The sequence below is a fragment of the Sorex araneus genome, chromosome 3, assembly GCF_027595985.1.
Source record: "Sorex araneus isolate mSorAra2 chromosome 3, mSorAra2.pri, whole genome shotgun sequence".
NCBI classification, from domain to species: Eukaryota; Metazoa; Chordata; class Mammalia; order Eulipotyphla; family Soricidae; genus Sorex; species Sorex araneus.
This window is the reverse complement of record NC_073304.1, coordinates 228,186,366-228,211,540: the sequence shown is the minus strand read 5'-3', so window position 1 is coordinate 228,211,540 and position 25,175 is coordinate 228,186,366. Positions and strand designations below refer to the sequence as shown.

General features: G+C 46.5%; 1 protein-coding gene across 3 annotated transcripts in view; it reads right to left on the bottom strand.

Moving 5' to 3' along the window:
- Window positions 1-25,175, bottom strand: part of CEP112 (centrosomal protein 112) — a 463,550-nt gene that overhangs the window by 181,603 nt on the left and 256,772 nt on the right. For all 3 annotated transcript variants that reach the window (XM_055130431.1, XM_055130433.1, XM_055130432.1), the window contains exon 22: window positions 4,773-5,003. In XM_055130431.1, the coding sequence (XP_054986406.1) occupies window positions 4,773-5,003 (231 nt within the window). The remainder of the gene's footprint in view (window positions 1-4,772; window positions 5,004-25,175) is intronic.

The window sequence follows — 25,175 nt, the reverse complement described above, 5'->3', positions numbered from 1 at the left end:
GAATCTGTCAGGTCCGCTGTCACCTCGCACCCCTGCCACCGTCCCGCTCCCCAGCACGCACTCCGGGGCCTCTCCTCTGGATTAAGCCACACCCCCACCTCCTCCTCTCCGCCCCCAACTACTGCCACTGACAAGGAACCTGGCTGACAGTCCCAGGAAGGTGACTCCAACCACCACCTGACCCTTGGGACACTTCACTGGTGGCACTTCCCTTGAGTAGCAGCTTCCGGCTCACCTGATGAAGCAGAAACGCCCCCCAGAGCGTGGGAATTATGCTGAGCTCCTGAGCCCTGTGTTGGCCTGGTCGCCAACCACTCCCGTGAACGACCCTTTCAACCTATAAGTGAACGGAAGTGCTGGCGCCCGCTCTTGCTATGGCCTGGGTCTTCTGTATCTGCCAGTCAAAACCCTCCATACTACAGACTTAAGTGTCATCTCTTCCAGGGGACCAGGGTCGGTGTATGTGGGTGGGATTAGGGAATGACAGAGCTAAATACCTTCCAAACCACAGAGTCAACAACACAGAAAGTGTGAGACCCAAACCTTTTTTTTTTCTTTTTCATTTTGGGTCACACCCGGCGATACTCAGGGGTTCCTCCTGGCTCTGCACTCAGGAATCACTCCTGGTGGTGCTCAGGGGACCCTATGGGATGCTGGGAATCGAACCTGGGTCAGCCGAGTGCAAGGCAAATGCCCTACCCGCTGTGCTATCGCTCCAGCCCTGTGAGACCCAAGCTTTAATAACCAAAATGACAAAGGTGTCTGCCAAGAGTGAGGGGTGGGAGAGGGCGCCTGGGAATACTGATCCCGGAGGCTGACAGTGGCAGTGGGGTGGTGCTGGGACACTGAATATCTAAAGCCCAACTATGGATAACTTTGTAAATCACGGTACTGTGATAAAATTTGGGGGGGGGGAGGAAATCATCTCTCCCACTTAATTTCCCCTGTATTTAGTTTTTCTTTCTTCTCTCTCTCTCTTTTTTTGGTTAGTCATGGGAGAGTCACTGCACACTCAGTGGGGGCATCCAGGGTGACAAAATAATTACAAATATAATTTAATCACATGTAATCAGCCAGTGGTGCAAAGGGGGCCATTGGCGCCAGGGACCGCCCCCAGGGCCTCGCTCACGCACGGCAGGTGCTCTACCACTGGAGTTGCATCTCGAGCCCCGTTTCCTCATATTATTATTATTATTATTATTATTATTATTATTATTATTTGCTTTTTGGGTCACACCTGGCGATGCACAGGGGTCACTCCTGGCTCTGCACTCAGGAATTACCCCTGGCGGTGCTCAGGGGACCCTATGGGATGCTGGGAATCGAACCCGGGTCGGCCGCATGCAAGGCAAATGCCCTACCCGCTGTGCTATCGCTCCAGCCCCCTTTTCCTCATATTATTAACAGAAACAAGTTCCCCTCAGTTCACACTCTGCCTTGCCTCCTGATTATCTGTGTGCAGCCGCCAACACCACCGTCACCTTAGTTTCCTTGAGGAGAGGGCCGCTTCTTGCTTTGCCGTCTTCCTTGTGCATGGACTAGTGCTTTGTGGGGACACGGAAACATTTTTAGAAGTGAATGTTTGACAAATAGGTTACAAATGTAATTTAATCACGTGTAGCACTGTAGCACTGCCGTCCTGTTGTTCATCAATTTGCTAGAGCAGACACACCAGTAACATCTCCATTGTGAGACTTGTTACTATTTTTTGTCATATTGAATACATTGTGGTATTACTTTGCGGGCGGAATACTCTCGGTAGCTTGCCTGGCTCTCCGAGAGAGACAGAGCAATTGAACCCAGGTCGGCCGCATGCAAGGCAAATGCCCTACCCACTGTGCTATTGCTCAGACTACCAATCCTTTAATGTAATCATAACCTTTTAATGAGTAACTTAAAGAAAGATATACTTGGAAAATGTTACTCTTCTAATAAAAGAAGATGCTTAAAATGTAGAAATATAATATTAGAAAAGTAAGGTCTAAATTGAATATTTAACAAGCGTAGTTTGGGTATGTCCAATTTTCTCAACTCCAAGTATACACGTCTCTGCACCATCTAAAAACATGTGCTTGGATATATTTTGAACTTCACCGACCAAACATCTGACAAAGGGTTAATATCCAAGATGTATAGAGCAGTGGAAAAATTTAGTAAAACAAGCAACAAAATATTTTTATTAAAAAAAGATGGGAAGATGAACAGACAAATATGTAGGATAGATATGTCAGTAGCTATGTGGGAAAAAATCACTCTCTCCATCATGTATCATGAGGGGAACATGCACCCAAACGGCAGTGAGATAGCCCCTCATACCAGTGAGACTGGCACACATCAAAAAAAGAACAAACAACCGATGCTGGTGGGCATGTGTGGAAAAGAATTCTTCACCCACCCCTTTGGGAACGCCATCTGGCTCAGCCTCTATGGCAATTATTTTTGGAGACTTCTCAAAAAATTAAGAAGCAAATTAAAATTAAAATTGAGGTGACCCAGCAATTCTATTTCTTGGCTTCTACCCTAGGGGCCTAAAAACGGAACTATATTGGGCTGGAGTGATAGCACAGTGGGTAGGGCGCTTGCCTTGCACACGGCAGACCCAGGTTCGATTCCCAGCATCCCATATGGTCCCCTGAGCACCGCCAAGAGTAATTCCTGAGTGCAGAGCCAGGCCTGTGACCCCTGTGCATCGCGGGGTGTGCCCAAAATGCAAAAAAAAAGCTATATATATATATATATATTTTTTTTTTTTAAAGACACTAGTTATATGTTCACTGTAGCCCTGTTCACAATAGCCAAGATCTGGAAGCAACCAATGCCCAAGAGCAGATGAGTGGATCAAGAAACCGTGGTGCAGATACACACTGAAATACTTCTCAGCTACACGGAAAGATGAAATTATGCAACTCGGTGCCAGACAGATGGAAGTAGAGGTCGTGTTGTGAAGATACTCGGAAGGAGAGGGACAGATACGAAACCTTCTCTCTCCTACGTGGGCTGCGAAGACACACAGCGAGGGGAGAGCGACTGGCCAACGGGCGTCCGACCCTAGAGCCATCTCACAGGACGTGAGTTTACCAAAGGGCGGGTCAGGTAGGGACCAGGAGGGCCCCTGGGCCTTGTGGGGGGAGGCTGCCAGCCTGGGGGTGGGGCGGTACTGGAACACTGTATGCCTGAAACTTTTATTAACGTTCCCGGAAATCAAGGCGCCTAAATAAAAACTGGATTTGGTGGGGAGCTGTTGGCAGGGCTGACTGCCGCCCGATGAGGTGGAAGGGTCATTCCCAGACGAGGGACGTGCAACCCACGCCACGGAAGGCAATGTGCCCAGTTCCTGGCACTGCTTTATTTCCTCCCCCTCGGAGGGAGCGGCCCCGGCGTTCCTCAGAGGGACACCCAGGGGACATCTCACCCTGGGCACAGTCCACGCGGCCAAACTACTGCCCTTGCAGGCTGCTACCTTTCAGCAAAGACACTGCCCAGTGACCCCACAGTCCCCCCCGGGGATCGTGCTGGCCGCTCCCCTTCTCCCTTCTCCCCACATCCAAACGGACCCAAAGCTCCGGTCACTTGCGGGACAGAAACAGAACGTGAACAGTCCCTGTTCCTCCGCTCTCGGCCGGCCTGAGCCCTGCTCTCGCTCTCGTCGGCCGACACTGAGTCTTTCACCCGTCATCCTGCTTCCCGTGCTGGCCAGGTGCCGGCTTTCATCAGCACGGCCGTCAGAGAGAGCCTGTGTAAGCCGGAGTCACAGCCCGTCACCCCCGCATCTTCCAACCCCCCACTCTCCCGTACCCCGTACGTGGGGAAATTGAAGCAGAAACGGAAGAGTCTTGAACGTTTTCTCAAGTGTCTGAATCCCAATACATAAATTCCCTTTGTTGCTGCTGCTGCTGCTAGGTCTACCAGGCCCTGCTCAGGTCCTGCTCCTGGTTCTATGCTCAGGGAACCATACGTGGTGCCAGGGATTGAGCCCAGGTTGGCTGCAGACAAGGCAAATGCCTTACTCTACTATCTCTCGGGCTCCAAGACACAGACTGGTTTTAAGAAACTCAAGGGGCAATGTAGAGGTTGTCAGGAGTTAGAGCAATTTACTCTCCCTACTCAATCCGTCCCTCTTGGAGAGCCCGGCAAGCTACCGAGAGTATCCCGCCCGCACGGCAGAGCCCGGCAAGCTCCCTGTGGCATATTCGATATGCCAGAAACAGTAAGAACAAGTCTCACAATGGAGACATTACTGGTGCCCGCTCGAGCAAATCAATGAACAATGGGACGACAGTGTGACAGTGCAGACAGTGCTCCTCAATCATTTACTTTTCCCCCAAAGTCCGAAGAAATAATACTGAACGCTTGCACCAGGAATCTAAGTCAACCCCAGGGGTGTAAACATCACGCTGCTATTTATTCCAAATATGTAAAAATCTAAACGTTTTCTTCCTCTTGAATAGTCTGAGTAAACCCCACTGGCGTTACAAACCCCCCTGTGGATCCTAAGAAACGTTTCTGAACACGCGAGGGACGATCTGAAGCTTCGCATTCACCTAGAGAGCCCCATCCAGCCCTGCAGCCGCCAGGTCTCGCCGGGCGAGCAAGATCGGCGAGATCGTCTAACTGCTTGGCCACACGGTGATCTCAAATTCTGTGAGAATGGGATGCGGAGTCTCCCGAAACTTGTCCACCTCTCCCACCGCTTGTTTCGGGGACGCCGGGACGCGCGGCGCATCCCTCCGGGCCCAGGGCGCGAGCGCTGCGGCCGGCTCGGGCGCCCTTACCTTCTCCAGCGCGGTCTCCGTCTCGGCGGCGTGCGTCTTCTTCAGCTCCATCTTCATCTTCTCGCACTCGGCCCTCAGCTTGCTGAGCGCGGCCTCGTGGTCCCTGGCGGCCCTCTGCTTCTCCTCCTCCCGCAGCAGCCCCAGCTCCACCAGCTGCTGCTTGCGCTGCGCGTTCACGTGGATCAGCTCCTCCCGCAGCTTGTGGACCTGGCTCTCCATGTCCGCCAGCGCCTGGGTTCCGGGAAGAAAACGGAAACCGGAATGTGGGGAGAGGACGAGGAACAGGGGAGTCCCGAGAGAAGAACGGCGAAGGGCCGATGGTCAACAATCTCCTCCTTGGGGCTGGAGCGATAGCACAGCGGGGAGGGCGTTTGCCCTGCATGGCAGCCGACCCGGGTTCGATTCCCAGCATCCCATAGGGTCCCCTGAGCACTGCCAGGGGTGATTCCTGAGTGCAGAGCCAGGAGGAACCCCTGAGCATCGCCGGGTGTGACCCAAAAAGCAAAAGCAAGAAAAAAACTCCTTTTTTTTCAGCCGCCTTCCTCTTTTCTCCAACCCCAGACCCATTTCCTCCCGGCCACAGGAAATTTCTACCCAGAACATGGTACCAGGACAAAAAATTTTGTTTCCCACTTCTAAGCACCGATGTGAATGGGTTTGTCAATGTCTGTTTAAATGGAAACCAGGGCCAGCAGGTAGGGTGCTGACGAATGTGGCCAACCTGGGCCCAGCAAGGGGCCAGCAAGTGGGTACCAAATCTCTGGTACCCAACAGGGCCCCCACTAACCAACCCCCCAGGAGTGCAGAGCGAGGAGTAAGCCCCACACACTGCCGGGTGTGTCTCCCCCACAAAACGTCACAAAAACTCTATGGAAGATTATACTGACTGTTCTGTAATGTGACTTTTCAATGTGAAATTTCTAAGATTCATTGATTGCTCACTCTTTATTTTTTTTATTAGTGAATCATGATGAGGTACAGTTACAAACCTATGAGCTTTCATGATTGCATTTGTTTACACCCCTTCACCAGTGCCCAGTCCCCTCCACGGGTGTTCCCAGTATCCCTCCCGCCCTCCCACCCCATCCCCCACCACCCCACCTCACTCTTTATTTTTAATTGGTCTCTGTTCTCCTTTCATTTTGTCTTTCCTGTTGTTTGGAGCCTATTCAGTGGTGCTCAGGGCTTACTCCTGGCTTTGTGCTCAGGGATCATTCCTGGTGGGCTTGGGGGACCATGTGGGATGCCAGGGATTGGACCTGGGGAAAGTACACGTAAAGCGGACACCCTCCCTACTGGACTATTGCTCCAGCGCCCAGGGGCTTTTTTAAAGAGACATTTTTGGATGCACTGCCATTAACCACAATAACAACAACAACAACAACAAAAATCAGAATAACTTCCTGTAAACCAGAGGGTATCATTCTGAGCAAACTGAGCCAGAAGGAAAGGGCAGCTCCAGAATTATTGCTCTCATATGCGGGGTATAGAGACGTGTAGTAGGGGGATTACAGAAGGTCTAGAGAAACAGAATCTAAGAGCTGGTCTAAAAAGGAAACTCACCATGGCTGGGGGGTGCGGGGGAAAGGTGCGAGGCGGGGTGAGGGGGGGAAGACAGAGGTGGTGGGAAACAGACACACGGACACACTGGTGGAAGCTGTCGTGGTGGAATAAAAGTGTCGTAAAACTGTAAATGACAGTGAATTCGGTGTCATTTAAAATATAAATTAACTTTAAAATAATTCCCCACAGCAGGATGACATTGGTTTGTGCTCTCTCCTCTGCCACAGGGAGCTTAGGTTTGCTGAGTACCACCCATCACAGTGCTCCGGAAGCACTCCCATGTCCTCGGCATCCACCTTTAACTTCTCTGTGCTCCGCTTTCTCTCCCTGTTCATCACTCATTTCCCCAAAGCAGCACCTGTGACTGGTAAAGTCCAATGCCACAGAAATCTCTGGATCTGTATTTGTAAGGGAAGTACTGCTTTTCTCCTTCCCTTATGTCCTTTTGCATAGTTTACTTCAGAACAATGACTTTTTTGTATAGACACAGGAAGACAGTTAATGATACTTTTTTGTAACTTGGGCGTCAATTGACTCCGAATAATATTCACTCCCGGACATCTGTTTTCTTGACGTAAGCCCCAGTTGCTCTTAGTTCCTTACACCCAAAAACAGGGTCCCGACGAGGGACTGGATGGACCCAGGGCAAGCTGTGAGCTACTCTGGCATCAAAATGGGCCAGGCTAAGCGCCATAATACTTAACTATAAGTTAATGAGAATGCAAACCAGAATACAAACACAGCCCCGAGATTGGAAGAAAGTATTTGTCCACTACTCGTCTAACAAAAGGTCAGTAGCCAAGATATATAAAGCACTGGTGGGACCTAACAAGAAAAAAAAAAATCCAACCCCATCAAAAATGGGGAGAAGAAATGAACAGGAACTTCCTCAAAGAAGAAATACAAATATAAAAAAGGCAGATGAAAAATGCTCCTCATCACTAGTTATCAGGTGAATGTAAATCAGAACAAGAATGAGATATCACCTCACACTAAAGAGATTGACATTCATCATAAAAAAATAACAACAACAAGTGTTGGCAAGGATGTGGGGAAAAAGGACCCTCATTCACTGCTGGTGGTAATAATGTCAACTGGTCTGGACTTTTTAGGAGACAATATGAACATTCCTCAAAAAACTAGGAATCGAGCTTCCATATGATCCAGCGATTCTACTCTTGGGAATATATCTTAATGGCCCATCAAAACACAATGCCCTAGGAGTTCTAAGCATGTGACATCCTGTAAGTTTAACACGACAGTATTCCACAAGCAGCCCTTTTATTGTCCGATCATTGCCTAATTTTAATATAATAAAAAGAAAACGTGTGTTAAAAAAACACAATGCAGAAAATACATCTGCATGGTTATGTTCATTCCAGCACTATTGAAAATGGCCAAAATATGGAAATTATCCAAGTGCCCAAGAACAGATGACTGGATAAAGAAAATTATGATACACACACATACATGTATACATTGGTGTAGGGAAATGGACACTGGAGAAGAGATTGGTGTGGCTTTGTAATCTGTGGTGATTCAAAGAGAGAGAGTGAGAGTGAGAGCGGGCGAGGGAGCGAGCGAGCAAGCAAGAGAGAGAGAGAGAGCGAGTGTGAGAGAGAGAGAGAGAAAGAGAGAGAGAGAGGTCACTTTGTGGTAGGACTGGTGTTGGAGCACTGAATGCCCAAACCAACGTATTATGAGCATCTTTGTAAACCACAGCGTTTAAATAAAGCTTTTAAAAAGGGACAGAATAATATTAACACACAAAAAGGGACAAATCATGGATCCACCAGAAATTGCAGGTAATAAATCAGTGTCATGAAAGTATTATGTCAGAACCAGGGAGATGATTCAGAGTGGTGGAGCCCACACCTGGTGCCAGCCAGATCCCGAGCCCGGCTCTGGGGCACTGTGGGGCATGGCCACTGGACATGGGTGCCATCTGCTGGGGGGGACAGTCATGGCAAAAAATGTTGTGCCAATTACTGAAGAACCTAAGTGAAACAGACAGACCCTGAGGAGAGTAAAAAATGGCAAGCAAGGAAACAGGATCCTGAACAATGTCATCAAAGAAATTGAAAACAGTGAAAATCCTCCCCCACAGGAAATAGTGAGCTCTGTTCATTATGCTGATAAATTCTGCGAAAATCTCCAGAGACAGATTATCTGAGTCTTTAAGCACGCCTTCCAGAGACTCGAGAAACAAATACTCTCAAATTATTTCAGAACTCATCATATCGATACCAAAAGATGACAAAAATAAGGAAAATTCCCTGGAGGGAAAAAAAAGAATTAAAATTTATAGGCCAACTCACTTCTAAACAAAGACACAAAAATCTTAAGTGAATAATTAAAAGCCAAGTCATTAATGCATAAAAAATAATTCAATTACCAAGTTGCAGTGAATGCTCGTACAGACTAAGAATCTATAAATTCTAAGCAAGTATCAAGTGGAGGTGAAAGGGAAAATAGCTGAACTAAGGTAATTTATCAAAAATGACTAGAAAAAATCGGAAAACGTGAATCATCCTATAACCTTTAGAAAAATTTCAATAGTAGACAAAAATCTTTCCAGAAACAAAATATCAAGCCCAGATGGCTCTATTGGCCATTTCTACCGAATATTTAAGAAACAACTAACTCACTCTACACTAATTCCATCAAAGAATAGAAAAGGGACAATTATTCAGCAACATAATTTAGGACTAGAGCATAATATTAATTTTTAAACATCCAGAAAAGAAAAATATCAAGTAAATCTCTCTCAATGCTTATTAGCAAATTATTAGCAAATTAAACACAGATGTTATGTTATGAAAAAAAAATAGGGGGGAACTCATCTTGGCATAATGGTAGAAAATAACCTATCACAAGATTTGGTTTGTTAATGTATTAAACAAAAAAGGCCTGATGATCTCAAAAGAAGCATAAACATTTGAAAAAATTCCATGAAAGAAGCACTTAACAATGTAGGAATACAAGAGACCATTTCTAGAAAGCTTAAAAGCAGCTAATGTCATTGATTCTGTACATATACCTTTTAAAATGTGTATTTTTTCTCTTCAGGGTCACACCCAGAGATGCTCAGGGGTTACTCCTGGCTCTGCACTCAACAATCATTCCTGGCGGTGCTGGCATGTGGGATGCCGGGGATGGAACCTGGGTCAGCCATGTGTAAGGCAAACACCCTCCCCGCTGTACTATGGCTCCGATCCCTTAAAATAGCACTGTCACTGTAGCACTGTCATCCCATTGTTCATCAATTTGCTCAAGCAGGGACCAGTAACGTCTCCATTGTGAGACTTGTTACTGTTTCTGGCATATCGAATACGCCACGGGGAGCTTGCCAGGCTCTGCCGTGCGGGCGGGATACTCTCGGTAGCTTGCCGGGCTCTCCGAGAGGGACGGAGGAATCGAACCCAGGTTGGCTGCGTGCAAGGCAAATGTCCTACCTGCTGTGCTATCACTCCAGCAGTGCCCTTAAAATAAATATTTTAAAATGCCTGTCCAGGTGGCCAGATGCAGGTGCAGGAGAGAACCTGGAAACACGGGTGGAGGGAAGTTGACGTTGGTGGGGTAGAACTGGAGCTAGAACATTGTACGTCTAAAAATCAACTCTAAGTCTTTTCGCAAATCACAGTTCTTCAACTAAACGTTTTTTTTTTTTTTTTTTTTTTTACTTAAAAAGACTGTAAGAGGAAAACACTGCCTACTATCACTGTTGAAAAATCACAAATGTGGCTAGTTCTTCAAGTCTGTCTTCTCTCTTGAACCCACATTTCACTTGCTTTTCTTTTTTTCCACTCTGGAAAAACCCAGGTTCTCTCTTGAACATGTACTTCCTCTTTTTCTCCCTTCAGGCCTTTCTAACTTTTAGTCAATAAAAATTACCCTGCTTTGGGGCTGGGGCAATAGCATCACGGGTAGGGCGTTTGCCTTGCACGTGGCTGACCCGGGTTTGATTCCCAGCATCCCATATGGTCCCCCGAGCACTGCCAGGGGTAATTCCTGAGTGCAGAGCCAGGAGTAACCCCTGTGCATCGCCGGGTGTGACCCACAAAGGAAAAAGAAATTGTCCTGCTTCACTAAAAATAAAATAAAATCACAAGAAATGATAGCAAATTAGTGAGTTTCTACCAACTCAAAGGCACTAAAGATCCACTGGCTTCATCCTCAGGAAGGCCCTCTGTGGGGGAGGCAGGCAGGCAGCATGGAGAGAGCAGAGGGCAGGAGAGAACCCAAATGGCATGGGGGCAGTGCCCAGGGGTCCAAACTCAGGACCGCCAGAGGCCGGTGTAGAATAGGGAAAATTCTAGGCGAGCTCTGGCTTTGCCGCAGGGCTCAGGTCTGCCCAGCCTTCTGATCCCTGGGCAGCGGAGGCCCTTTGGTCAACTGTGCCACAGTTGGTTCGTCTGGCATCTGTTTGTCCAGCCACAGAAATAGCCAAGACCTCCGGGAAGCACCGCTGAAGGAATGCAGCCTCTCTCCTCTCTCCTTTCTCTTCTCTGCTCTCTCCCCCGCGTCAGGGTCCATGTGTGAAGAGACAGGTTCTGTTCCTGAGGGAGGGTCACCAAGGAGGCAGCATCCGCTAAGCTTCAGATCCCTCACAGGAAGCGCCCGCCGGCCTCCTGGTCACTCTCCTCACTGGCGATTCCCTTCAGGGTGGAAGGGTCCCCAGAACTGCAGCCACACCCCAGCCTCCTGCCTTCCTTACACACTTTGTTTTTTCTTTTTGGGTCACACCCAGCGATGGACAGGGGCATCTCCTGGCTTTGCACTCAGGAATCACTCCTGGTGGTGCTCGGGGGACCATATGGGATGCCGGGGATCGAACCCGGGTCGGCCGCATGCAAGGCAAACGCCCTACCCGCTGTGCTATCTATGGCTCCCGCCCCGTTACACACTCTTGGGCCTGTCACTGAAGTTAGAATTGGGGTGGCCAGATAGGATAAGCACCACTTCCTGCAGCTTTGGCCCCCCTCCATTTTCTACCCGATGGGGTATGCAGAGTGGGAGGGGCGGGGTGTGCCTGCTCATCTCTGGGGGGCGCAGGGAAGGGCAACCTCATCATTTCAAGGTATTTACACGGAAACACCACGACAACGAGAACCTCACATAGTTTGAAGAAACGATGGACCAGCGCCACCTGCCTGAAAGGTCGGGGTGCTCCGGGACCCACCCCGCAGTGAGGGGGAGCGCGGGGATGTTTCATTCACTTGGTCCTTTCATTTCGCCTCAGAAAGGACGAATCGACACGGCTGGTTGATGTGGCTTGTGCATAAGCGAGATAATTACCTCCTTTCGAGCACCTCCCCGACCAAGAAAGGAGCACGTGCTGCGGAGGAGGGCGAGTCCTTGCAGATACACTGATCGTACCTTAATCTTTCTTTGAAGATCTTGAAAGTATTCCAAAGCCATAAAATAGTTCAAGGTCATTATTACAGACATCAATTATCATTGTTAGAGAGAGAGAGAGAGAGAGAGAGAGAGAGAGAGAGAGAGAGAGAGAGAGAAATGTATATGGCTTAAAGAATTTCAGTTAACCTACGGCGACCAGGTAAGTCATTTTGGAAAAATCAATCCTCGCTCTCTGCTATTTGCTTTTTTGCTTTTGTTGTTGTTGTTGAGCTGTATCAGGCAGTGCTCAATGACCACTCCTGGCTCTGTGCTCAGGGATCATTCCTGGGAGGGTTTGGGAGACCAAAGTGGGTGCGGGCTGGCCACGTGCCAGGCAAGCACCATGCCCATTGTGCTGTACGCCTGCTGTTTGCTCTTATGGGGCACATACATTAATGTTTTCTCTACCGTTTCCATTTGCTTTGCGTTTTACACATGAGTTTGTCATACACATAACATAGAAAACATCCTTATTTATTACTCCGCGCAACTTTTCTCATCTTAAGTGTTTTTACATAAAACATGCAAAATTGGCTCTCACTTATATGCCCTCAAAACTTCACTGTGATATCTGTCAAGGAGAAAGTATTTGGCAATAACATGGAGATGCCATTTTGGAGAAAAAGGGAAAACTTAACCAAGGCTGTTTTTATACGTAGTTCTTAGAAGTAAACTCCTGACAACTAGGTTTATAGATTCATACTTTCATTGGCTATGACATACAATGAGTAGATATTTACTATTGTCACTGTCACTGTCATCCCGTTGCTCATCGATTTGTTCGAGCGGGCACCAGTAACGTCTCTCAGTGTGAGACTTGTTGTTACTGTTTTTGGCATATCCAATACGACACGGGTAGCTTGCCAGCCTTTGCTGTGTGGGCTCGATACTCTCGGTAGCTTCCCAGGCTCTCCGAGAGGGGCGGAGGAATCGAACCTGGGTCGGCCGCGTGAAAGGCGAACGCCCTACCGCTGTGCTATCGCTCCAGCCAGACATTTACTATTAGTAGTTACAACTTAATTTTTCTGTTAACTAATATATTTTAAAGATTAAAATATAAGGAAGTTCTTCTGTTTGCTTGCTATCTCAAAGTTATTTATGAAGCAACATTTTAGATTTTTAGTGATAGCACAGTGGCAGGGTGTTTGCCTTGCACGCAGCCAACCCGTGTTCGATTCCTCCGCTCCTCTTGGAGAGCCCGGCAAGCTACCGAGAGTATCCAGCCTGCATGGCAGAGCCTGGCAAGCTACCCATGATGTATTCGATATACCAAAAACTGTAATAACAACAAGTCTCAAAATGGAGATGTTACTGGTGCCCACTCGAGCAAATCGATGCAACGGGATGACAGTGACAGTGACAGTGATCCTTCTAGAACTTTCACTTCACCAAACAAAAGTTCTCTTTTTACTTTTGAATGAAAGGAATCCATTGACTGTGATATACTTTGGGGTGGGGTGTGGACCACACCCTACAGTGCTTGAGGGTAACTCTCTGGCATTCTTCCAGGGGCCCCTGAGGGGCCAGGTAGTGCCAGGGATTGAACCCCGATTGGTGGAATAGCTCTCAGATTCTGCTTTTTAAAAATTTCATGAAAATATAGTTTTTTTGAAAGTGAATATTCTGACTTCAAGATCAGCATATACTAGGAAGGTGCTGTGGAACTGCCAAAAATATTTGGGGCTGATTTAACATGTCTATTTATTTTATAACTTCTATCATTTCTAAAACATCTTATATGCACTTCAATGTCCATTATTATTAAAAACCTGAAATTTATCTACATAATTAAAATGAAGAGGATGCTTTACTGTAGAACTGTATCCTGTGACACAGAACATACCTCTGAACATTTTGTGGGAAAAGAAATGACTTCAAATTAAGTCATATTATAAAATTCTTTCATATGTGTGGTAATTTTATTTTCCTGTGTGAGTCAAAGTTCATATTTGCATGGTGCTGGACACGATAAGGCTTTGCTCTGTGCTTCCTATATAATACAGCAAACAAGGAGAGGAGAAAAACAGAGAAGAGAAACATTAGCCATACAGCGAAGTCAGAAAAAAGTCAGGTTAGAAGCCAGACCTTCAAAAGAAAAAAAAAAAAGGGGGGGCCGGAGCGATAGCACAGCGGGTAGGGCGTTTGCCTTGCACGCGGCCGACCCGGGTTCGATCCCCGGCATCCCATATGGTCCCCCAAGCACCGCCAGGAGTAATTCCTGAGTGTAAAGCCAGAAGTAACCCCTGAGCATCGCCGGGTGTGACCCAAAAAGAAAAAAAAAAAAAAGAAGCCAGACCTTCAGATTGCTCTTTTTAACCTGCCACTATAAGCTGCACTGAGAACTTTCTTGATTCATAATGCTATGTCCCATGCTATCAAATGGAAACCAGTTTAAAGGCCATAAGTGACTGAGAGATATTGAAGACTGAACCCAAAGGTTTGCCTTTAAGAGTAACTCAGATATTTCTCTGGGGTCCAATATTCATATTTAGTACAGCCAAACAGACATATAGAAAGTACATTTGTGTTTATAGACACTGTTATAGCAATTAAAAAGGGAATCATTAGCTCACTGTATGGTTCTTTTTAAAAAAAACTCTGTAACTTGTATAACTTAGAAAAGGACTTATATTCTCTCATATTCCAAAAGCAAAATCATCTCTGGAAGAATTTCTACACACAAATTTAAATTTGGGAACAGTGGCCAAAATGACCCTATGAAAGCATGTACAAAGGGTAGGGAAGATAGTTCTGGGGTTGAGGCTCTTGCCCAGCATGCAGATGGCCACACCCCCCCTCACTCTGCCCCCCGCCCCCCGCCAGCATGGTCCTCTGACCACCTCTCGGAGTGACCCCTGAGCACACAGTCAGAGCAGCCCTGAGCACTGCTGGGTGTGACCCAACCTCCCCCTCCCCTCCCCTCCCCCAAGTGCATTAAAATATAGAGGACCAAGATTAAGAAATAATAATGGTGAGAGAACTTTAATGAACGATTGAACCTCAGCTTTAGGACATACTATAGAGGACATGTAAAAAAAAATAAGGAAAAAATACTTTTACCAGAAAAGTTTACTCTAGGTAGAGAAGAGAAATAGTGTGTCTATGTGTGTGTTAGGGGGTGGTGGTTTGGTTCATTGCTAAAGACCATGCAGTTTAAACTGGATGAGACAGGGTGTGTGTGTGTGTGTGTGTGTGTGTGTGTGTGTGTGTGTGTGTGCGCGTGCGCGCGCGCGCATGTGTGTGTGTGAGAGAGAGAGAGAAACAGAGACAGAGAGGCAGAGACAGAGAGAGACAGAGAGACAGAAACAGAAATAGAGACAAAAGTATAAATTAAAAAACAGTCATTAATTTTAATGTCTATCTAGAGAATAAAAACTTCAAAAAGAAGCAGTGGAACATGTAACGAGTCACGAGTCACATGAATGGGCCAACATTACAGCCACACTTGTGTTTGGTGAGTAATGAGGATATAAATTCATAAGTGATGTCGAAATTTCTCATTTTATTCTAGAAGCACCACCAGAATCATCTCATTGAAAAAGAGGTGTTGAGGAAAATGAGAAAAACCATCTGCAATTTGCTTTCATGTTAAGTTACAATTAAAAGGTAAGAAAGAAGGTTGTTAACACATTGGCCTATTTTGGAAACTGGCAAGTGAAATGTCTACAATACTTTAAATGATTATTTTCTAAGCCAAAGTAGAGAAATTAACAGAAGCCCCAAGTGTAAATATGTATTAAGTTTCAAGACTCAAGTAAAATGATAATAATGGAAATATTCCACTTGAGTATGATAAACCGAAAAAGAGGTGATCTTTAAATAGCACATTTAGGCATCTCATCTGAAAATGTAAAGCAGAAGAACTAATGCCAACACAGCCGTATCACCACCACTCTCTGGAGGAACAGAGAGACAGACAGACAGAGAGAGACAGAGAGACAGAGACAGAAATAGAGAGACAAAAGTATAAACTACCTACAGGGCTAACAGTCAACAACAGGGCAGGGAGGGGCTCTTTTTTATTTTTGCTAAATCTAGAAACGCTTAAAGCTCTTTTCTTCCCTCCCTCCCTCCCTCCCTCCCTCCCTCCCTCCCTCCCTCCCTCCCTCCCTCCCTCCCTTCCTTCCTTCCTTCCTTCCTCCCTCCCTCCCTCCCTCCCTCCCTCCCTCCCTCCCTCCCTCCCTCCCTCCCTCCCTCCCTCTCTCTTTCTTTCTTTTTTGCTTTTGGATCACACCCGGTGATGCACAGGGGTTACTTCTGGCTCATACACTCAGGAATTACTCCTGGCGGTGCTCGGGGGACCATATGGGATGCTGGGAATCGAACCCGGGTCAGCCATGTGCAAGGCAAACGCCCTCCCCGCTGTGCTATCGCTCCAGCCCCTCCTTCTTGCTCTGTGTGCGCACTTCACACAGGTCACGACTGGAATCTACGCCGAAACTAAGGCAGAAGGCAGCGTGTAAAAACCAGAATCGCATCTGTAATCTTAGTGTGCAACAGGAAGTCTATCCAAGTCAGTAATACGTATGTTTTTGTTTTGGGGGGGCTGACACCCAGTGGTGCTCCGGGCTTCCTCTGGGCTCTGTGCTCAAGGATCACTCGTGGGAAGCTTGGGGAACTTTATGGGGTGCCTCAGATCAAAACCAGGACAGCCACATGCAAGACAAGTGCCTTACCCACACTGTAATAGGGCTCCAGCCCCTCAATAACCTTACGTAAAGAAACGACAGCCCCCCCCAAGGGTTACTACTTAATCTTTTCTCCCCTAGTACAAGATTATGACTAAGGCTATTTTGCTGCAGATTGCTTCCCTTCCGCCAACTGCACGGAACATTATAATCCCTGGTAGAGCTACTTCTTGGTGGTGAATTAGCTCTAGCCCAGTAAGCCAAGAATCTCCCCGCTCTACTCAATCTAAAGGGACACCGAGACCTTCCAGGTATCTTTGGTGTCAGAAGACCCCATATTATGTTTAGGGTACAGTGTCAGAAAAGAGAGGGGGGTTAGTTGGCACTTAAACTTATTGGTCTCACCTGTAAAAGCACCCTGGCTGATTCTGACAGGGGTCTAGGAGCCCTGAGACCACACCATTAACTTCATTTACTGGAATGATTTGTTCTAGAATGATTTGTACTTCTGCACATGCTCTGCTCTTCACTGCTTTTATTTCTCTATTCAGAAAATGAATTCATCCAACATAAAAAGAAATAGTCCGGGTAAAGCCAATGCAAATAGCTAGAAAAAAAATGCACTAAATCTAGGATGGCAGTAAGTGTCTTTGCTTATACGCTATGATCTTATTATAAGATGATGGTTTATATTATAATAAAACATAACCTTTTTATTGGGATATAAATTTTTATTTTATTATAATATAAGGCCCCATAACAAAACAAAAAAGTTAAATTATATTATTTATCTATCACTCAAAAATAATAGTCTTTTAATTTTTTCTCTCAAAAACTTTTTTTCAATAACTTTTTTTTTGTTCTATGCTTTTCTCTGAGGCTCTAGGAGTATAAAAATCATTCCTCTTAAATACATTCAAACATATCCTCAGAAGTATAAACAGGTATGTAACTGATTTACAGCCATTAGAAACACTATTCATAATAATGATGCAATAGAAAATATTTTAACTCTCTTATAGAAGGATTTACACTACCATTTAAAACATTCATCTTACTAAATATGATGTTAAACTGGTTTCAGCATTATATTTTTACATCTGGTAAAACTATACGGTTATATGGTCAAAGCTCTGCATCTTAGGTATTTGATTGTCCAGTGTAGACATACAAGTTCTAATTTTAACACTTTTAAACACAGCTGGAGCCAGAGTAGAGCAGGTAAAGAGTTTGCCTTGCATATGGCAGACCTGGGTTTGATCCTGGCACCACACATGGTCTCTGAGCACTGCAGGAGTGAGCCCTGAGGGCACAGCCGGAAGTGATCCCTGAGCACTGCCAAGGGTGGCCCCAAACAAAACCAACAAACAAAAAAAAATGAAGGAAAAATCTACCTCGCCTAGATCCAGATCATGGATATGAACAGACTTTTCAAAACCAGAGGAAAATACTGTAAGTGAACCGGAAGATAAAAAGCTACAACAAAAACTTAAATGTGTTTCAATTAACTAAGTATTTTTGACAAGTATTTTGGAGTCATTTTTTTTTTCTTTTTGGGTCACACCCAGCAATGCTCAGGGGTTACTCCTGGCTCATGCACTCAGGAATTACTCCTGGCGGTGCTCAGGGAAACATATGGGATGCTGGGAATCGAACCCGGGTCAGCCGCATGCAAGGCAAACGCCCTCCCCGCTGTACTATCGCTCCAGCCCCTTTGGAGTCAATTTTGACTTAAAAAAAATAAAATAAATTAAAAAAGTAAAAAACAAACAAACAAAAAAAACCCCATCATTTTGTGGCTGGAGCGATAGCACATCGGGGAGGGCGTTTGCCCTGTATGTGGCCAATCCGGGTTTGATTCCCAGCATCCCATATGGTCCCCTGAGCACGGCCAGGAGTAATTCCTGAGTGCAGAGCCAGGAGTGACCCCTGAGCATTGCTGGGTGTGACCCAAAAAGGAAAAAAAAAACACATCGTTTTTATTTGCAACTTCCACTGAAGTGTCTATTAAAAATTTAAAATATTTTTTTCATTGATTTGTCATGAACTTATAATATTGTGGAATTTCAGGAATTTACCTTCATACCTTTTGACCCGTGCAATCTTCCCCCACCCCACCACCAAGTCCGGGTGTCATCCTCTCTGCCGGCGTCCCTGCCCGCCTCTCCCCGTTCTGGAGTCCTCCCACGGCCCTCCTCCTTCCCCCTGGCAGCCCCGCAGCTCTGCCCGAGCCCAGGAGCTGCCTCGGGGTTTCATGCCAGTTCATGTGATTATTCACATCGCACAGATGAGTGAAACCACCCAGGAACGGTCTTGCACTTCCTGACTTCTTCCACTGTGCGTGATCACATCAGGTTTCAGCCGGTTTGTCTTCAAGGGCATGGTCTGAAGTTCTATTCCCCTTAACGGGGGCCTCCTTGGCGGGACCCAGGGGTCTGGGGGTGTCACATAATCAGACCCATGGTCCTGGGCTCAGGGCTCAGTGCTCTGAAGCCCCCAGGGCTTGAGCTTAATGAGCATTGGGGCCCGGCCACGCGGGCCACAGCTGCCAGGGCTGGGTGGGGGTTGACGCCATGCCAGGGCTAGAACTTCGGCCTTCCCACATGCCAGGCACGTGCTCCTGGAGTCATATGCCCAGCACTCGCAAATCCATCCTTTGAAGATCAGAGCACTGTTTTGTTACTATTTTGATCCGAGTAGTTATTTTGACTCTCGTATCCGGCCACTTGTCAACGGGCAATGAGGGGCTCCCTGCTCTGGCCACAGAGAATGACGCCTCTAGGAACACACCGGAATGCACCCAGCCCATCTTCAGAACCTTCAGATCAGCGGTTAAAAGCCAGCCCTGCGGGCCCACCCGTCACGAAAGGCCCTGCCCTCCGCGGTGAGGAGGCAGGAGGAGAATGGCAAGGCTCAAGGTACCACGGGGCAGTCCGGCTGCTCCTCGGGCCGCTCCCACCGAAACCCCGTGATGAACCCACCGAGGGTTTTTCTCCTAATCTCCTTCCGACCACCCTCTGCCTCCCCACCACGGAAACAATGGAGAATCCCAACGCTAAAGCCACAGCACCACCTGCAGGAAAGCCAAAGGCAGCCTGGATGTGTAAGCAGGCAACCGCGGCAAAAGGCAGGTAGGACCCCTCAAAGGGAAGAGCCCCCCGGGGCTGGAGGGATAGCACAGCGGGGAGGGCGTTTGCCTTGCACGCAGCCTTGCATGGGTTCGATTCCCAGCATCCCATATGGTCCCCTGAGCACCGCCAGGGGCAATTCCTGAGTGCAGAGCCAGGAGTGACCCCTGTGCATTGCCGGATATGACCCAAAAAAAGCTTAAAAAAAAAGGAAAGAGTCCCCAAGCAACACAACTCAGACTCTCAGCTAGACACAGAGAAGCAAGCCCCGTCTCTCCTCCCTCCCTCCCCCTCTCCCTCCCTCCCTCCGTGTCTCTCTCTCTCTCTCTCTCTCTCTCTCTCTCTCTCTCTCTCTCTCTCTCTCTGTAAGGAGTGAGACACGTGATAATTCCAAACAGATGGCCGAGCATGACGCTGAATGAAGTTCAATCTAACACTAAAATAAAAAATAACAAGCAGACCCATGGCACAGAGGAAAGATAATCAGAGACGGGGAAGAACAGCCTCATCATGACTCGGGGGAAGAGGAGAAAAGACCAGAAAGAAATAGGGAGATGCTCTCTGAGAAATCCTCGTCTCTTAGCAGAAGGGCCAACCTCGGAGTCACAGGACCTTCTCGAAGGTGAAGAGAATGAGAAGGGAACAGAGGATGGAGTCAAGGAAACGACAGCTGGTCACTGTCCGAAACTAAGGGGAGAGCTGACCATAGCTGACGGGGAAGCCGAGAGAACATTCGTATTTCTGAAACCCAAATGACCTCTGTATCATTACTGAATTATCAAAACTTAGGAGAAAGAAAAATTACTGAAGGCTGGCAGGGAAAAGAAAAAAGCAACAAGCATATTTTTCTTTTCTCTGTGTTGTGCTTTGGGCCACACCCAGAGATGCTGGGTAAGGGGAGTGGTCCTAGGGGTCGCTCCTGGGGGTGCCCTGGGGACCACGCCACACCGTGATGGACTCCGCACGCAAAGCATGTTCTCCAGCCCTTGGAGCCACCTCCCCCACACAAACATATTTTTTGGTCGTACTTTTTTGTTTTGTTTTGGGGCCACACTGAGCATCGCGCAGGGCTTACTCCCATCTCTGTGCTCAAGGATCACTTCTTGGGGGGGCAGTCAGGGGGCCCATCTGGGGTGCCAGGGATTGAGCAGTGTGCCAGGCAAGGCACGTGCCCAACCCACCATTACCATCTCTCCAGCTCCTACACAAGCGTCCTTCTGACATGGACACTTTGGTTAACAAAAATGATCTACACGGGGCCAGAGAGATAGCACAGCGGGGAGGGCATTTGCCTTGCATGCAGGTGACGGGGGTTCAATCCCCAGCATCCCATAGGGTCCCCCAAGCACCGCCAGGAGTAATTCCTGAGTGCAGAGCCGGGAGGAACCCCTGAGCATCGCTGGGTGTGACCCCCCCTCATAAATAACAATAATAATAAATGATCTACACAATGTAATGCAAAGTTCTGCTAAAATCGTGGCGACGCTGTCTGGGGAACTATCTGGAACATCCCGCACTGGACAAGTCCACACGGAACAGTGCCTGACACGCTGTCCGCAGCCGACAGCTGCCCAGAGCCTGAGCAAGGTCGCCTGTTGGGAACTGAGACACAGCAGTCAAGAGTTTTGTTGTTGCTGTTCACCCAGGGGGTCTGACTCGCCCTCCAGCACAGGTGCGCACCCGTCTCTCCTCTGGCTGGGGAAGGGCAGACCCCAGGAGCCTCCGGTCAAACAGACCTCGTTCCCGGCAAGGCTCACAGCCATGAATTCATTCGGTCCCAGCCTGCCGGGCTCATGGGCCTGATCCAACTTTTGTGTCACTGAATCTCTGATACTTGTTTGCTGTATAACCTGGGATTTGGATCCCCGATCTTAAATGCTTTCATGATTAGATTCTTGGTGTAATTACATCCTTTTTTTTATCTCTTAACTACCGAGATGCTCCAAGTCCTTCTCCTGAACTCTTTCTTGGTCTGACTTCATTATCCTGAAACTGACCCACTTAGGTTTCTGACCCTTCTAATTATTTATTTCATGGGACTGATAATTTACTTAATCAGATCCCTGCCTCCCTCCCTCCCTAGGTTATAGCCTTCTCCCTCTGCTATCTCCTAGACACTGAGATTACTAGGTCTTTTCTCAGGCTGAGGACTGAGCCTAGGAAATCCCAGAAAACCCCCACAAAGTATTACGACAAAAATAAATACCTGGGAAGTGTGGATGCAGAAATACACATTGCCATGGAAACAGAATTCTATTTATGAAAGATTAAGGTCATAAATAGAATTCTGTTTCCATAGCAATCGGTAACAAGCAAATCTCACAATGGAGACGTTACTGGTGCCCGCTCAAGCAGATCGATGAGCAACAGGATGACAGTGACAGTGACAGTCTTATTCTAAATCATTCCAAAGCAAAGTTGCCAATACGGAGGCAGATACTTAACGGGGAAATGTTCTCAAAAAAATGAGAAAATACACGTTCCTTTTAATAGACAATCATGTAAGGGCTTTTCTGGTTTGTTTCCATAGTTTGTTCAGTAAGAGATGCCTTGCAGGTTTATACCCTACATCCATTTCATAAGTCACAAGGAAAGAATTCTTTTTTTGCCAGTTCTGTATGATTACAATCGAGCATATATAACAATGTGGATGCTGTTAATTACAGTGCTATGCTGCATAATACAAACCATATCATTTAATAATGCCTTGCATTTCAATTTACATTCGAGAAAACCATTAAATGTGCGTGTGCGCATTCTGTGTGCTTCACAGTGTTACGGGCAGCCTCACACACGTATTTGAAATCCTTACAGGACACAAGGAGGTCCTGACATTTTCATGAATGATGTGGGATCTCTAAAAGCCCGGATTCACTGATCTGCTTCAGTTCACGAAGCGTCCCCGCAGCTAGGAACTGGCTCCAGACTCGATCTACTCTCTTCACGGCTGCTGAGACGTTCTCTACTCGTGACCCATGGGGAAAAAGTTTTACACACCCCTGGTTGTGTCAAATAGGTGTACAAATCAAATATTTACTGCTTGCAAATCGTGAATTTATTTAAAGTCAAATCTTCCATGAGGCCCACATTCCCACCCACAGTTTCAGAGGCGAGGGTTTAGCCTCTGCAGAGAGATTTACACTCGAGTGACTGAGACCTTTACTTAAAGCTTCAATGACCATGTTCGTTTTATTTTATAAATATTTCACAGCTGGGGGACTGGAGTGAGTAGGACGTTTACGGTGATACCGTGATTTGGGTTCGATCCCCAGCGCCCCATACAGTCCCCTGAGCACCGCCAGGAGTAATTTCTGAGTGCAGAGCCAGGAGTAACCCTTGAGCATTGCTGGGTGTGACCCAAAAAGATTTAAAAAAAAGCCTCAAACATTCACCGATAAATAAGAACTATTCAACTAACATGCCAATGCTAAAGAAATACAGGAGGAGAATTACCTATCTGATATAGTATCCTTTCATTGTATTTCTTTCTGTTTTTTGACTTTTTTTTTTTTCATTTGGGGGCCACACCCACCTGGCTCTGAACTCCGGGATCACTCCTGGCGGCGCCTGGGGAAACATTTTAACAACATCTGAACATTTTGTTGCTTACATCATATTTCATCACATCATGACACTGTATTTCAACAGAATGTTCAAGATTCAGCAAGAAAATCTTGCCCAACCATTCTCTTTATTTCCACCCCAAATGTCATTTTTTTTTTTACTTTGAATTTCTATCTTCAGCTTTGGACCACTTAACTCCCTACCGGCCCCTGGAGACTACCTAAGGCACTTTTATTGATGAAGCTATTGATGAAGCCATACCTCTGGGTTCTTCTGTTGCTCCTGCACAGAGGTGCAGCGTGAAGTCATTTAGAGCTTCCCTGGCCTGAGTTATTCACCCCTGTATTTACTGATTGACTGACACTTATTATCATCTTCCTAACCTACTGGTCTTTGCTGCACCACACCAGAAGAATCTTATTTCCCTTTTTTAGATGAACATGGTAAAATTTATGATAGCACCATATGATACCTTGCAGGATATAAGATAACGCATCTCAATCAGACACAAGTTTGAAGGCTCTTCTGGGGATGACCAAATTTCTCTGGACAGGTACACTGTTAATTAGCTAGTCAGAGATTTGTCTGAATTGTGTTGTGACTTTTCTATTCTATGGAATAATTTGGAGGAAAATTATACTAGATGAAAATAGAAAAATAAACACTTGACTCTTCCATAAAAAGTTTTCTTGGGGCTGGAGCAATAGCACAGCGGGTAGGGCGTTTGCCTTGCACGCGGCCGACCCGGGTTCGATTCCCAGCATCCCATATGGTCCCCTGAGCGCTGCCAGGTGTAGTTCCTGAGTGCAGAGCCAGGAGTAACCCCTGTGCATTGCCAGGTATGACCCAAAAAGCAAAAAAAAAAAAAAAAGAAGTTTTCTTAATGAAATCTTCCTACTCGTGTAGAGTAAAAAATTTTAACACACGCAAAATTTGAACACACATAAGTAAACCAAATGGTATCACATTTTTAAATGAAAACAGTGTTTTCCTACTCAGGATATCCATTATCTAAAGGTACATACAGTTAAATCTTTAAGCTGGGGTCAGAGAGATAATCCAGGAGGTGTAAGGCCCTCAGCTTGCAATGGGGTCAGTCCTGGCTCTATGGCCCGGCACGACCTATGTCCCCTGAGTACTGCCAGGGTCACTCCTGAGTACAAAGTCGGAATAGCCCCTGAGCCTGTTGATTGTGGCCAAGGAGACAAAATTAATTCATTAAAATTTCTGTTATTTTTTTAAATTCTGCCAATTCTACCTTTACTTCTCTTGCAAGTGACTAATGTGTTTACTATTTGCAGCTATGAAGTATAACGATTTATTTTACACTCTCCACAATCTATTTCTTCTTCTTTGGGTATAAGCTGGTTCCCTTTCCCCTCCCCCCTTTATTGGGTTTCCATTATAACTTTTCACCAATTTGACTGATATACAGGATATGTAATATATGGTTGTTTAAGGAGTATGAAGCAATGATTTGATATAGCTGCATCTTGCAAAATGATCATCAATAGTGAGTCTAGTTAACATATGTCCCATAAAATTGTAAGTTCTTCCTTGTGGTGAGAACTTTGAGGCTTAATATGCTAGCAGCTTTCCAATGCACAATACGGTACTGTTAACCATAGTCAACATGCGGCGTATTACATCTTCAAAAATGACTAAGATACTTATTTTATACCTAGAAATTTGTACTTTTAAGTTCCTTTGGACTGGAGTGATAGCACAGGGGGTAGGGCGTTTGCCTTGCACACAGCCGACCCGGGTTCGATTCCTCCATCCCTCTCAGAGAGCCTGGCAAGCTACCGAGAATATCCCACCCGCACAGCAGAGCCTGGCAAGTTACCTGTGGTGTATTCCATATGCCAAAAACAGTAACAGCAAGTCTCAAAATGGAGACATTACTGGTCCCGCTCGAGCAAATCAATGAACAATGGGATGACAGTGCTACAGTGCTACTCCCTTCTGCCAAGTTCCCCATCCTTCAAGTACTAGTTTTGACAACCACCAATCTCCCTTTTCTTTCTATAGAGTTGGGTTTTTTAGATGTAAGTGAAATTATACAACATTTGTCTTTCTTTTTCACTTCTTCCACTTCGTCTAATGCTCTCAAGTTCTAA